General features: G+C 38.2%; 2 protein-coding genes across 2 annotated transcripts in view; one reads left to right on the forward strand and one right to left on the reverse strand.

Moving 5' to 3' along the window:
- LOC131053398 (probable LRR receptor-like serine/threonine-protein kinase At1g56140) overlaps nt 1-14,466 on the reverse strand; it is a 105,160-nt gene that overhangs the window by 45,232 nt on the left and 45,462 nt on the right. The gene's annotated exons all lie outside the window — the stretch shown is intronic.
- On the forward strand, nt 156-14,291 carry LOC131860144 (uncharacterized). The gene is made up of 4 exons (XM_059214519.1): nt 156-364; nt 13,451-13,526; nt 13,626-13,706; nt 13,875-14,291. Exons 1-4 carry the CDS (start codon nt 156-158, stop codon nt 14,289-14,291), a joined length of 783 nt encoding a protein of 260 aa, XP_059070502.1.

Here is a 14,466-nt window from a genome sequence, read left to right on the forward strand (position 1 = left end):
AAATTGATCTGTTTGTGGGTGGTGAAAGAGTTGAAGTAAATATGGGTGACAAAGAGCATAGAGACCATCAAGAACCAAGCACAAGAGATATCCTCAATGATCTGGCTAGAGGTCAGCAGGAGTTATAGCAGAATATAACTCAAATGTGTGCACTAATGGCTCAGCACATTGTAGGAAATAACAATAACAACAACAATAATAATAACAATGGTGGGAACAGCGATGGGAACAATGGACATGGGGATGGTTCAGTCAACAACAGAGCTGCGAATCAGCGTACTATGGTTGGAATAGCCAATTCTAGGCCCCTTATGCATAACATACCTCCAAGAAATAATCTTCAAGCAGAAAATGAACCAACACAGTAAGAGTTGTGGGACCAAATTGTACAAGACTGAAGGGATTTAGGTGCTGATTTTCAGGCTGAAATGTCTTTCTGTGACTACATGGTCAAGTTGAAACATAGACCCCTCACAGGGGTGGTAGACCAGAAAACCAAGATTTGCAGAGGAAGGTTTGGAAGCTATCCATTCCTTCTTATGATGAGTCTGGAAAAACTACATCTAGAGCATAGGTGCAAAAACTAGACACTTATTTTCAACTTAACCCCATTCTAGAGGATGAAGGTATTATATATGCATCTATTCATTTGGATGGTAGTGCTTATGAGTGGTGGCATCATGGAATGGTCACATTGGGACATGGTCAGATTGATTCATATGCAAAGTTCATTGAGAGGCTAATTGGTAGATTCGATAAAAAAGATCTTGAGTTGCACTTGAAGGAATTGGCATAGCTTCAGCAATGGGGTTCTGTTGATGTATACATTGCTGATTTTTAGAGGTTATCACTTTTGTTGACTGATATTTCAAAAAGGAGATTGATTGTGTTATTCATGGATGGGTTATTGGATCCATTAAGAGGGTGGATTAAGGCACTTTGCCCACCCACACTATAGGAAGCAATAAAAAAGGTTAGAGGCATGCAGTCCTCTCCTTCAAAAAGAATTTTTTTAGTAAAAAAGGATTCTCACATATGAAGGATAAGGACAAGGAACCTGTTCAACAGGATTAGCCCAAAACGAACAGTAGGGGTGATGAGGTTTGAAATGAGTTTCGTTGAAAAAAGTTATGTTTCAGCTACAAAGAGCCTTGGGAGCCAAGTTATAGTCTTGTAGGGGCAACATGTGATGATTTTAGTGGACAATTGGGCAACCCATAACTTCATAAACTCAACACTGGTGGCTAAGAGGTGTATATAGACTGAAGATTTTAAGGGATTTAATGTTATGGTGGCAGATGGTTTTAACATGGCTTGTACCCAACGGGTCCCTCAGTTGAGCATTACACTCGGCAATAAAAATTGCCTTGATCTTGACTTGGTCAATACTTACCCCTTTTAAGTTGATCACATGATCAAAATGAAACAATTTATCTCCTCATCATTAAGGGCTTTAAAACCCACCCCAAAAACAATAATGACATCTACCATATTTTGCCAATAAGGAGACCAAAAGCAAATAAAATAATCAAAATAACTATTACAAAATATAGAGTTTAAATTCTAAGAACCCTTAAATTCAAAATTCAAGAGACAAAAAAATGACAAAAAAGGGGGACAAGTTTGAAACTTGGTTCCATACAAATACAATACTTGTCACTCTCTCATCCACATGAAGAGTGTTCTATAAGTTTTTGACATTTTTCAACATATTGTCAAAGACCTAGATGATTGTCCTCTCTGTTGGTTGAAAATTTTGTACACTTGGGGAGGTGTGCAAAATTGTGGTTTTAGCCACAGCGTGTGAGTTAAAACTCTCCTGATTTTAAGGGAAGGCTCCCCCTTTTCTACTATTACAAATTAACTATAACACTAATCTAAATTGGGTGGGACAACATCCTTTTCTTTTTTCTCAGAAAAAATGATATTCTCTTCTCTTTCTAGAAGAGAAATAATAGTTAAGAAAACAAATACAACCACCTAAGAAACTTTAACAATTACAAGGATGTTTTTACAAAAAGGAAGTAAAGTTTCCGTGAAAGCTCAAAGTCTTCCGTTACTTCCCCGGGATGAGAAAATAGAAATAAAGCTCAAAGTCTTTACTTTCCACTATCCTATCTACCTTTCAAAATGATTAGAATAAGAACAATATGCAGCATATGACAGCACAAAGTCTGTTGATATGGTGCACTTCTAAACTACTACAAATGGGACCAACTACAAGCACAAAGCCTTACAATTGCTCTCTATTATGAACACTTAGCTTTAATAATTTAATCCTTAATACTTTTAGCACAAAGTCTACAAGAAATCAGATCAAATCTCCTTTCAACAATCTCACTAGAACCTCAAGCAAATGCAAAAAAATATACCACTATGATGCAAGAACACAATGGATATTACTTGAGAAATCAATTTACAAGTATGAAGCACAGAGTCTTTATGACTGTAAATTTTTGGAGAGTTTTCTTGCTTGCTAAAAAGATAAAAATTACATAGAGCACCCTCCAATATATATAGGAGAGGGGCTAAGAGAAAAAAGTGGGAGAAGTCCAACTAACTAAGACTTACTCCACAACTAACTATGACTTAATTCCAAATTTTAGTCCTATTGTCTTCCAACTTGTAATTTGTTTACATGTAATTACAAGTTACAAGAATGCAAGTAATGTGACTACTTGCAATTACAACTTTTGACATTACATGCAATTTGTCAAAGGGAAATTACAAATGCATAATTGAAACTAATCTGTGTCTGAGACACGATTCTATTTATATTATCCTCTATTTGAGAGGTCTTCATGCTTGTAATGTCCCCACTTCCTGAGTAATCAATCAGGATGGGGAATTCACCTGACACCCATCTCCACAGGTGAATTCTAGTGTTGGGGATGATTTACTTGCCAAAGGGAATCATGCACTTAGTCATTTTTATGACTTTGGTAAGTTAATAAAGTAACTTTATAATTTAAAGTTATAAAAGTAACTTTTTCTAAAAATAGAAAAAGTTAAGTTATAAGTTGTTTATTTTAAATAACTTTATATTACTCCCTTGGCACACTTTCTTGAGTGAATAATATTTTAAAAAAGTGGCCCCATTCAATGATAAGTTGACCCCTCAAGTTGAGCAAACCATTATGAAGCCCAAAGATTCCATTTGGAATCTTCTAAGATGCCATGTAGGGTTTGATTTAGGGTTTGGAGACTTAAAATGCTTGTACGTGCCAATTGGGGAGGTATGCTTTTGGAAAATTATTGAATCTTTTACCTTGCAGCAGTCTGCCATTGCAGGAACAGCTTGAGGAAACCTGATTGGAGACGAAAACCTTTGATCCGGGCTTGGTTGGACGATACCCCATCCATTCACACTACATCAGCACTCAGAATTCACCTCATATTTGGCCATTTGGGGTCACAAATCAGAGGTTATTGATTGTAATAGGAATTATAGGGTGAGAACCACAGATCATAGCAGATTGGAGGGTCTCTACAGAAAAATAAGTGCATTTATGACAGCCATACTACTCCAGGTAGCTGGCCGTACCATTTTGGGCAGCCTGGGGTTCCAAATAAAATAATTGGAGGGTTTGGAGAATTAGAATTGCCTGTGATTTCATTGTTGGAGTCTAAATAAGAGATCATAGTAGCTTTGGAGGGAAGAAAATATCAGATCTGAGCAGCAGCAGCAAATCATTGGGGAAAAAGGTCACAATTTGGGAATCTTGCTTGACAACATTTTGGAATTCTTAGCTGACTTGCTATTTCTTCTCATATTTTGTTTTGGTAATTCATTATTAGTCAAATAAAGCTCATTGGAGCTATTGTAGTGCTCTGAAAGCTTCCATTTCAGTAGTTAATGCATTTTGGGTCAATAAACGGGGCTCATCCAGGCAGGCGTTGGACTCCTGGTAAGACAATTGGGCTTAGTATCTCTAGTTTGGTAAATTATTCTGATTTCTTTAAATGCTGCAATAAAAATCAGAATCTTGAATTTAGTTCTGTTGATCTTCTTTATGTTTGGCATCTATTTTCCTATAAACATTGTCTGTCATTCTCACATAAAACATCAAAACTTCAAAATTTCAAAACCTCATCAAATTCTAAAGTAAACAATTCACCCGTCAAAGAGTTTGAATTTGTAAACAAACAGCAGATTGGATCAGATTTCTAGTTAGGGATCTTTCAATGCTGCTAGCACTTGAAGTATTCAAGATCGGTGAAGGTATTTGTCCAGGATCATCAACTTGCATCATTTGACCATGAATGGTAATGATAGTAACCTCATGAAGATCAACCACTAAACTTGAAGATAATTAACATTCTTTGTTGGTCACCGTGATAGTGAAAGTCATTGCCTTTTACCACATAGCGCTGCTATAATGCATTGTAACAATGCATTCCTCTACTGCATTACTTTTTCATTTGTCAAGTTCTCTCTTACAATGGCATTGAAAAGAAAATATTCCCAATGGTGAGACTAGAACTGTCATCCCTGATTTTAGATAGGACTTGATTTAGCCACTGTTCTCTGCTTCATGGTTCATGCTTGTTGTCCTCACAAAAATGAGACAACCCTTACAAAATTTTGGTTTAAATGTGTTGTTTTTGTCTCCAAGGCAAGTTTTATGAGGTACAATACTCACATTTGTTAGTGTCAAATCATTGGGGGGTGTCTTTGCCATCATTGTCCAAGTTTTGGTGAGTTTTGGTCTTCTTTTTCCTAGCTTTTTGTGCAATTTCGGGTTTCAGAGCAATCACTGTAGGTTGAAGATTTTACTCTTAAGGCACACTTCCCAAGGCAAAATTTTTGCTCCTTGAACTGGACTGATCTTCGGTCTATTCTCAATTCACGTTTCAAATTTCATCGCGTTTCGATTTCATTTGCTATGTCTTTCCTTCAATTTTGGGTTTTTTCTTCTTGACTGTAGGTGGGAAATTTTCCCTTTATTGCAGGTTAGGAGTTTTCTTCTATTTTTATGTTGTAGGGAAATTTTAAAACAATTACAAGTGCACTTTATTGTAAACTTGTAACTTACTTTTTATTTCCCCGTTGCTTTTCATTTCTATTAAGTTGTTGTAGGAACTTTTTGGACAAATTGCAAGTGAATTTAAAATTACAAGTTTAATGAGAACTTGTAAGTTCTCATAAAAGTTCCTACTTTGTGCTTTTATGTTGTAATAGGAGTTTTATTTCCCTATTACAAGTCTTTTTGAGTTTTTAAAGTCTTTTTATGTTTTATGTTTACTTGTAATGGGAATTCTATTTCCCTATTACAAGTTTTTAAGTTTTTATTTCTTTAGTTGTTGTAGGGGTTTTATTTCCCCATTGCAAGTCGAAATGCTCTTTATTTTTATGCTCTTCTCCCTTAAAAACCCGAATTTGCCTAACTGAGAGAAAAGTGAAGTTTTTAAAACTTGTAAAGGGGTTTCTAAAACCTGATTACATCTTTTTTGCAAGCATTTGCTACTTGTATTGGGAAGTGAAGAACCTGTCTTGCACATTTGTTCTCCCAAATCCGTTTTTGGTGGTATTTCTTCCCTAAAATCCACCCAATATGTATGCAAAATCATTGGAAATCAATGATTCTTCCTACGTTTTTCACTTAAACTAGATTGGGCAAACACGTATTGCATTTTTGAGGGCATTTTTATAGACGTTTTTGAAACACGTCTTTGCTAGTTGTTACCATGTCTTGGAGCATGAAGTTCGCCTTCTTTCCACATTGCAAAACACGTTTTGTATGTGCTCCATTAATGAGTGTTTGAAGTCAAGCATATCTCTCCTTGTAAGCTGTTTTTTGTGGAAGGGTTTAAAGGCGAAACCGATTTTGTTTGCTGATTGCAATCATAACGTGGTGGCTTCTTCATCTATTTAGAGAGTGTAATGTCCCCTTCTCAGTGATGTTCATTCAGTATTCCAGTGGCCTATTCCGGAGACCCCTATGCTATTTGGAAAGGAGAATGAGGGTTTCCTAATTTTGTAGAGTTTTGCACGAGCTTTTTAGGGGTTGTCAAGAGGGAATTCTTCAATTCTGTTTATGGTTTCCTTTTGGGAACTTTAGGGTGACATAACATGCATTTGATTCTTCGGTGAAGTGCGAGTTTACTATTTTTAGTAAGTTAGGGTTTGGCTGACTGGATGGTACAGCTTTACTGAGCTTTTCAAGCTCTTTCTCTGGGTGGGAAGGTCATATTTTTCGAAGCAGTATTTCATGACTTACTATTTTTAGTAAGTGGTAGTTTGAGCATTACTATTTTTGGCAATCTTGGGCAGGGCTCTGATCCAGTTCAGTTCAGTGGTTCTCATTGCTCAGTTTCATCCTTGATTTTGATGATAATCAATATTGGAGTTATAAGTTATTTAATTAAATATTATTTCCTTATCCTAAGGTTTAATATTTAATTATTTTATTATTGATTAATTTTATTGTGGGCAACTTAGGAAAAAAAAAATGATATATATATATATATATATATCTTCTGTTAATATTATTATTTTCCCAAGTCAGTGGCGCTAGAAAAAGGAGGCATATTTCATGTGTTTATTATATTGTAATTTGCAAATTATTCACCTAGGAAAAGTTCGAACTTTTGCCTAGGAAGACTGGGTAAAGTGGGCACCATGTCTTGAGGGGACATGAAAATGAAATAAAGTGAGTTTCAAATGAATTTGGGCGCCATTTGTATTTGAATTTCAGTGAGAAAAATCTATAAATATAGGTGCTTGGCCTCTCATTTGGTTATCTTGAAGAAATCATATTGTTATGCTGTCGGAATGGTGAGTGAACTTGAGCTTCAGAGTTGTGGTTTCCTAGTTTAGCCAGTTTCCTACTTGAAACATAGTACTTAGTTGAGGGTTGGATTGTGGTGAAGTTTTCAGTGTGCATTTTCAGTTTCAGTGTGGTTTTTGGAGTGTCGAGTTTGCTGCTGTGATTTCAGTGTTGCTGGTTTTTGGTGTGGCTAAAGCAAAGATTCGATCCCACCTCCCTGCCTGTGCGAGCTATCATTTTGGGTATTGGCTCGAAATATTTATGTGCATTTGGTGATAAGATTTGTAAGTTTTTAGCCCCTAGTTAGGAGTCTTTAATTTTATAATGCAAATCGTACTTTTCCAGCATAGGCATACTTTTTGTGGGTGCATTGGGATGTGTGCTATGTGTTTGAGGGCATATTGAATCTCATTTCCAGTTCGTTCTTAGTCGCTTTATGCTTATTGTCAGTTTGGGTGTGTCGGGTGTTTTGGGTGAGTTTGGAGTGAGTTGGGAGCATTTTGGTGTGGTTTTGGGTTGCTGGTTATGCATTTCCAGCCTACTGTTATTTATATCAGATTTTCTAAAGTTGATGTTTGACTGAGTTCTTGCGAGTGAGTGTAGTTTGAGCTGGTTTTGGTGGTAGTTATCTTTTGTGATCAGCATTGCTCTTCTATTCTATCTTTCTTTGCTTTGTAAGGTTGAATAATAGTACTATCAACCACTTTTGGATTGTAAAGCATACCAGTTGAAAAGTGGAAGAGGCTGGCTTGCCGCCTACTTTTGATATTTGTAATTCGTGTCCTCCCACTAGGTAAGTGGTTGAGTGATATTGTCCTCCAGCTGAAATATGCGGTAGAGTGCTTTGTCCTCCCGGTGAAATATGTGGTAGAGTGATTGAGTTGAAATTCCTTGTTGTTTCCTTGGCTGGTTCACCGCCAACTAGTTTAGTTTTCTATCCTGTTGGATAAGCAGAAGGGGCTGGCTTGCCGCCCGTGCATTGTAATTTCAGTTCAGTTTATGGTGCTAACAATCCCCGGAACACCGTATGCTCTCACGCTCCCAAATTTGGCTATCAGTGAACAAAAGGTGGAAGGGTTCCCTTTCAATTATTTTAGCTTATTTCTCTAACCTTAACAGGTTATTGTGTTTGCATTGTAATCTTATTGTGAAAAAAAAATAAAAAATTAAGGGGTATATTACAGTGGTATCAGAACCACACATCCTGCCAACTTGTGTGACTGAAGGGTTCCATGAGTGACAGAGATATTAGATACTACAACCAGGAATAGAGAAGGCAGCAGTATCAGATACCGTCAACGCTGGTGGAATAAACTTTTTCAGAGGTCCCGAGGAACAGGGACAAAGAAATTGATTCAACAAATTCAATGGGAGAAAGTTTATTTGGTCAGAATGAGGTAGAAGTGGTTGTGGAGAATATGGAGAAGAAATTTGACACTATGATGGACATGATGTCCTAGATGATAGCCACCTTTAGACAGAGTGCTGGAGGAGGGCAAAGCCAAGATCTGAATCAGACTATGAGTGGAAATAATGCTAGCACTTCCAACAACTTCAGTGGTAATGGAAATGGCAGCAATAGTAGTGTAATGCCTGTTGGATCGGTGACAAGACCGTTGCAACTTGTTTTCCTTCTAAGGGAAACACTGCCTCTTGAAGTTGAAATCCCTATGGCTGATTAGATCTGGGCTAGTTTTGTGGAGTATGCGTCACTTCCCCAAGAGATCTGAAATGTTATGTCTCTTGATCAATACATGATTCAAAAGAAGAGGAGGGAAGGAAGATATGATAATCGATACTCCGCTCCGAGAGATTATCAACAGGCTCTTGGAAAGGTCACCCTAGCGCATTTTGATGGAAGTAGTAAGAGTACAGCTAGAGCGTGGGTGCAGAAGTTGGACAATTATTTGTCCTTGAGGCCTATGCCAAAGAAGAAGCCATCAAGTTCCCCACCTTGCACTTGGATGGAGTTGCTCACGAATGGTGGTACCATGGGTTGGTCACCCTTGGTCATAGCTTGATAACCACCTATGCTGAATTCACCAACAAACTGATTGATAGGTTTGATTCTAAGGACCCGAAGGTGAAGTTTAGAGAGCTTGCTCAACTCAAACAGCAAGGCTCCTTGGACAACTACATAACCGAATTCCAAAACCTCTCAGTTATGGTCAGTAGCATCTCAGAGAAGAGGCTAGTGGTTCTTTTCACAGAAGGTCTTGAAGAGCCTTTGAAAGGATGGGTTAAAGATTTCGATCCGCCTACCTTGGTAGAGGCCATAAAAAAATCTAGAAGTATGGAGTTGGCTGCCCCAAGGAGTAAATTTCAGTCCAAGCCTTTTCCTTTCCAGAAGGATAAAAAGAAGTTTTCAAATCAGAGCAAGAAGTTCCCTTCTCGGATGGATGATCAGCTCCGTCAAGAGCTCCAGAGGAAGAATATTTGCTACTCTTGCAGAGAACCTTGGGCCCTAGGACATAAATGTCATGGGAAGGGCAATTTACACCAAATGGAGTGCTAGTCAACTGATGGATCAGATTCTGAAAAGTCAGAACAGCCGATTGAAATTGAGGATAGTGAGTATGAAGAGGCTCCTAAAGGGCCTGAAAGTGAAATGGAAGATAGAGGAGTGGTTGCTCAACTCTTGAGCATTCACAAGAATGAGTCTTTTAGAGTTTGGGGAGTGATAGGAGAACATCGTGTCATTGTTCTCATTGACATAGGAGCGACTCACAATTTCATTGATGAGAGAGTTGTTGTGAAGAGGGGGTTAGTGGCTAAGGAAGTAGAAGGCTTCAAAGTCATGGTAGTTGATGGCTCCACTATATCCTGCAACCGAATGATTTCCAACATGTCTCTGAAGTTAGGAAATCATGAAATTAGAGATGACTTCTTTGTGGTTAGCATTGGAGGGACTGGTGATGCAATCCTTGGAATTCAATGGCTGAGATCTCTTGGCAAGATCACTTTAAATCTGCAAACCATGGAGCTGAAGTTCATGTCTGATGGGAAGGTGGTATTGAGAGGAATGTCAAATGGTGGTCTTAGAGTTGTTTCATTGAAGAGGATGGAGAGGCTGATCCACCATAACCAAGTGAAGTGGGTAGTAGAGTGTTTGATAATGCTGTCAAATCCATTAGAAGACAAGGGTAACTACTCTGCTGATATTCAAGCTCTAATCACAAACAAGAGTAAGGTCTTTGGAAATCCACCACTTAGAAGATTTCCTGAGTGTATGGTCATGCCATCTAATTCACTTGAAGAGAAAAGAAATTATCCTGATGACATTCAAGCTTTTCTCACAAAAAGGAGTAAGGTGTTTGAGAACCCACCTCCTGGTAGACCTCCTGAGCGAGGTACTGAACACATTATTGAGTTAGAAGGAGCTAATCCTATCATGACTACTCCTTATCGATACCCCAAGAAGCAAAAGGATGAAATTGAGAAAGCCATTAAGGAGCTTCTTGACATGGGTTACATTCGGCCAAGCAAGAAACCCTTTGCTTCAACTGTAGTTCTGGTGAAAAAGAAGGATGGGACCATGCGCATGTGCGTGGATTATCGGGCTCTCAATCAGAAAACCATAAAGACTCAGTAGCTGTAATGTCCCTACTAGTTAGAGATCACTGTCTTGCAAAACAAATTGTTAGAAATACAACAAATATACATATTTATAACTAATCTAATTTGCAATTGAACTTAAATTACTTAATTAACACTAATCTCAATTCTTATTTAATAAAAAGGATACGAATGTAGTACTGGGACATGTCCTTAGGCGGCTGTGAAGCTCGCCTTCTTGGAACCCATCTTGGTTCCAAGCCATCCAGGAAAGCGAAGATTAATTCGATTCCTGTCTTGGATGTAATTTCTTACACCCAAGCCATCCAGGAAATCGAAGGTCAATTCGATTCCTGTCTTGGGTGTAATTTCTTACACCCAAGCCATCCAAGGAATGACCATATGTCAATTCCTTGCCTTGGATGATGCATCTCATCATCCAAGTCTACCAGAGGGGACCGGCCAGATCCGTCTCTTCTTGGATGAACTTATTCAACCAAGCCATATATATACATATAACCATTCAGTATATACTGCCTACCAGGGATTGTCATAATCCCTTCATAAAGCCAAGGGAGTTTCCTCCCTATATTCTCCATCATATAATCACATTTATATTACATTTTCATAGTTGATTACTATTTTCCATTTATATTTACATCTTCCTAACTTGACATGTAGTCCATAACATATATCTTAGAAAATGTCCATTATCAAATATTCACATTTATTAATTTATATTCCTACTATTCATTGATACGTATTCCTTAACATACGTCTATACATATCCATTAATATCTGAAAATCATTCATTAATATATGTATTAAATTACTATATCCATTAATACATGTATTAAAATATTCAGTATTCATTAACATAAGTAATATCATTTTCATTATATATATTTATTAACATATATAATAACATATTCATACAACTTACCTGTAGCCTGCCGTCGTAGCTTCTGATCTTCCTTCCTTGCCACACAGCAACCTTTCTATCCTCTGCCTTTTCCCTTTGATCCTGTGGTAGTATGGGTTTATATACCCATGGAGAGGGATAGACGTGACCCTCCATGGGGCCCCTTCCGTGGGAAGGGGTGTGACAGGTCGCAGCCCAGCCTAGGCTGCGGCTACCGTCACACCACTTCCCTTCCAAGGGAAAGGGTGTGATGGTAGTCGCAGCCCATGCTGCGGCTCCCGTCCCACCACTTCCCACCGGGGGGGGGAAGAGGGGGGGTCCACATGACCTTCCCCTAATTAAATATATCTATGTATTTAATATATTTAATATATCATGGCCTATGTAATATGTTTAAATAGATCTACGTAATTTTCCCAACTTTAAATATAATAATCTTTTCTTTGTAAATAATATATTAATATTATTTAATGTTTTAATTCCATCATTTTCATAATTGTCTTACATCATTTTAATTCCATAATATATTAATATATTACAATTATCTTACATCATTTTAATTCCCTAATATATTAATATATTACATTATTTTAATAATGGTCTTTTAATTTATTACATCATTATAAGGCTTACATCGGGTAGTGAGGTAGGGTTATCACAATATCCTATTCCTAGGATTGATGAGCTCATTGATGAGCTACATGGTGCTGTTTACTTTTCAAAGATTGATCTCAAGTCCGGTTATCATCAAATCAGGATGAGGGAATCTGACATTGAGAAGACAGCCTTCAGATGCCACTTTGGGCATTTTGAGTTTTTAGTCATGCCCTTTGGCTTGACTAATGCACTTGCTACCTTCTAGTTGTGCATGAACAAGATTTTTCAGAAGCAGTTGTAGAAGTTCGTGCTTATCTTCTTTGATGACATCCTCATTTTCAGTAAGTCATGGAAGGAGCACCTGCAACACAGATGAAATTCTCAGCATTCTAGAGTCTGAATCATTGTTTGCAAAAGCATCTAAGTGTGAATTTGGAATGAAGGAGTTTCTCTACTTGGGGCATATCATCAGTGCAGAAGGAGTGAAGGTTGATCTAGAAAAGATCAAAGCCATAATTGATTGGCCTCCACTTGAGAACTTGACTCACTGGAAGGGGTTCTTGGGTCTACGTGGCTTCTATCGGAGGTTGGTGAAGGGTTACTCTCAGATGGCTGCCCCCCTCACGGATCTCACTAAGAAAGGAGCTTTTGTGTGGTCAGAAAAGGCACAAGGAGTTTTTGACAAGTTTAAAGAACTTATGAGCTCATGCCCTATTTTGGTCCTGCCTGATTTCACCAAGTTTTTCGAACTACAATGTGATGCATCAGGGGAAGGTGTTGGTGCGGTCCTTATGCAAGACAAGCATCCTATTGTCTTTGAAAGTAGGAAGTTAAGAGGACCTGAAAGATTGTATTCAATTTATGACAAAGAGATGTTTGCCATTATGCATGCTCTTGTGAAGTTCAGGTAGTATCTCGTAGGGAGTAAGTTTGTTGTTAAGACTGATCATAATAGTCTTAGACACTTCATGCACTAGAAAGATTTGAATGATAGGCAGCAAAAGTGGGTTAGTAAGCTTCAGGCTTACGACTTTGACATTGAGTCTGTCAAAGGAAAAATCAACATAGTGGCAAATGCACTTTCATGGAGACCACATCTGAGCTTTATATGTGAGTTCACTGCTGATTTGAGGGACTTGTTGCTTGCTGATTATGCAAAAAATCAGTTTGCAACCAGCATTGTTGAAGGTACTTTTCACGATGAAAAGTATAGTTTGGTTGATGGATTGATTATGTACAAGGGGAGGATCCTTCTTCTACCTAAATCTAAGTCGAAGGAGAAGGTATTACAAACTTTTCATGATATTCCCCTTGCTGGTCATTAAGGGTTTTTCAAGACATACAACCAGATCCGAGAGAGATTCTCTTGGAAAGGGTTGAAAAAAGATGTTTTGAAATACGTCAGGGAATGCCATACTTGTCAGAAGAACAAGGACGAGCACACTGCACCCGTCGGTTTGTTGCAACCATTGCCGATTCCCAATAAAAAATGGGAAAGTATTTCTATGGATTTCATCACTTGGTTGCCTAGAGATAGTGGGAAGGATTGTATCTTTGTGGTGGTAGACAGATTAACAAAATTTGCTCTTTTTTTTTCTATCACCAGCTCATTTACAGCAGCTCAGGTTGCTGATTTGTTCTTCTGTGAGGTGTTTAGGCTACATGGGTTGCCTAAAAACATTGTGAGTGATAGGGACGTCAAGTTCCTAAGCTCTTTTTGGTAGGAGATTTTCGGATTGTGTGGTATTGTGCTTACCCCAAGCATGAGTTACCATCCACAGACAAATGGACAAACAGAGATAGTAAATAAGTGGTTGGAGGGCTACTTGAGAAACTATGTTTCAAAACAGCAAAAGGCATGGGTAAGATGGCTACATCATGGTGAATACTGCTATAATTCCACTTATCACATGTCCATCCGGATGTCTCCTTTCATGGCACTCTATGGTTACAAGGCCCCTAGCTTTGTTGACTTGGTGTTTGGAGATAGCATAGCACCCTAAGCTAGGTATATGGTTCAATAGTGTCAGGATATTCTGAAGGCATTGAAGGACAACTTCCAGATTGCACAGAATCAGCAAAAGTTGTATTCTGATCAGAAGCGTATTGAGCGTTTATTTGAGGTTGGTGATATGGTCTACTTGAGACTACAACCCTTCAGACAGTCTACTCTTAAGAAGAGTGGAGCGGAAAAGCTTAAGCCACGTTTTTATGGACCATTCAAGGTCATTAGGAGAGTGGGAATTGTGGCTTATGAGTTGGAGCTACCGACAAGTAGCCGAGTACATAATGTCTTCCACGTGTCACGCCTAAAAAAGGCGCTTGGGCACAATGTGATAATCTCTTCCGATTTGTCTCCTTTGGATGAAGAGGGAGAATTGGCACTAGTTCTTGAAGCAATCCTTGATGTCAGAGAACGATTTTTGAGGAGGACCATCAGAGAGTAATTGGTTAAGTGGAAAGACTTACCAGTTCAGGATGCTACATGGGAGAATGAGGAGATTTTACAGCATCCTAGATTGCGATTGCTTGAGGGCAAGCAATTTTGGGAATGGTGGACTGTAATGTCCCCTTCTCACTGATGTTCATTCAATGATCCGGTGGCCTATTCCAGAGACCCGT

Source organism: Cryptomeria japonica, chromosome 11 (genome assembly GCF_030272615.1).
Source record: "Cryptomeria japonica chromosome 11, Sugi_1.0, whole genome shotgun sequence".
Lineage (NCBI taxonomy): Eukaryota > Viridiplantae > Streptophyta > Pinopsida > Cupressales > Cupressaceae > Cryptomeria > Cryptomeria japonica.

Excerpts from the sequence above, each read along its gene's own strand:
- LOC131860144 (XM_059214519.1), top strand. The coding sequence starts at position 156 with ATGGCTCAGCACATTGTAGGAAATAACAATAACAACAACAATAATAAT. Across the intron at positions 13,527-13,625 it reads ATGGGTTGCCTAAAAACATT|ACAAATGGACAAACAGAGAT; the intron begins GTGAGTGATAGG and ends TACCATCCACAG. Across the intron at positions 13,707-13,874 it reads CAAAACAGCAAAAGGCATGG|GATATTCTGAAGGCATTGAA; the intron begins GTAAGATGGCTA and ends CAATAGTGTCAG.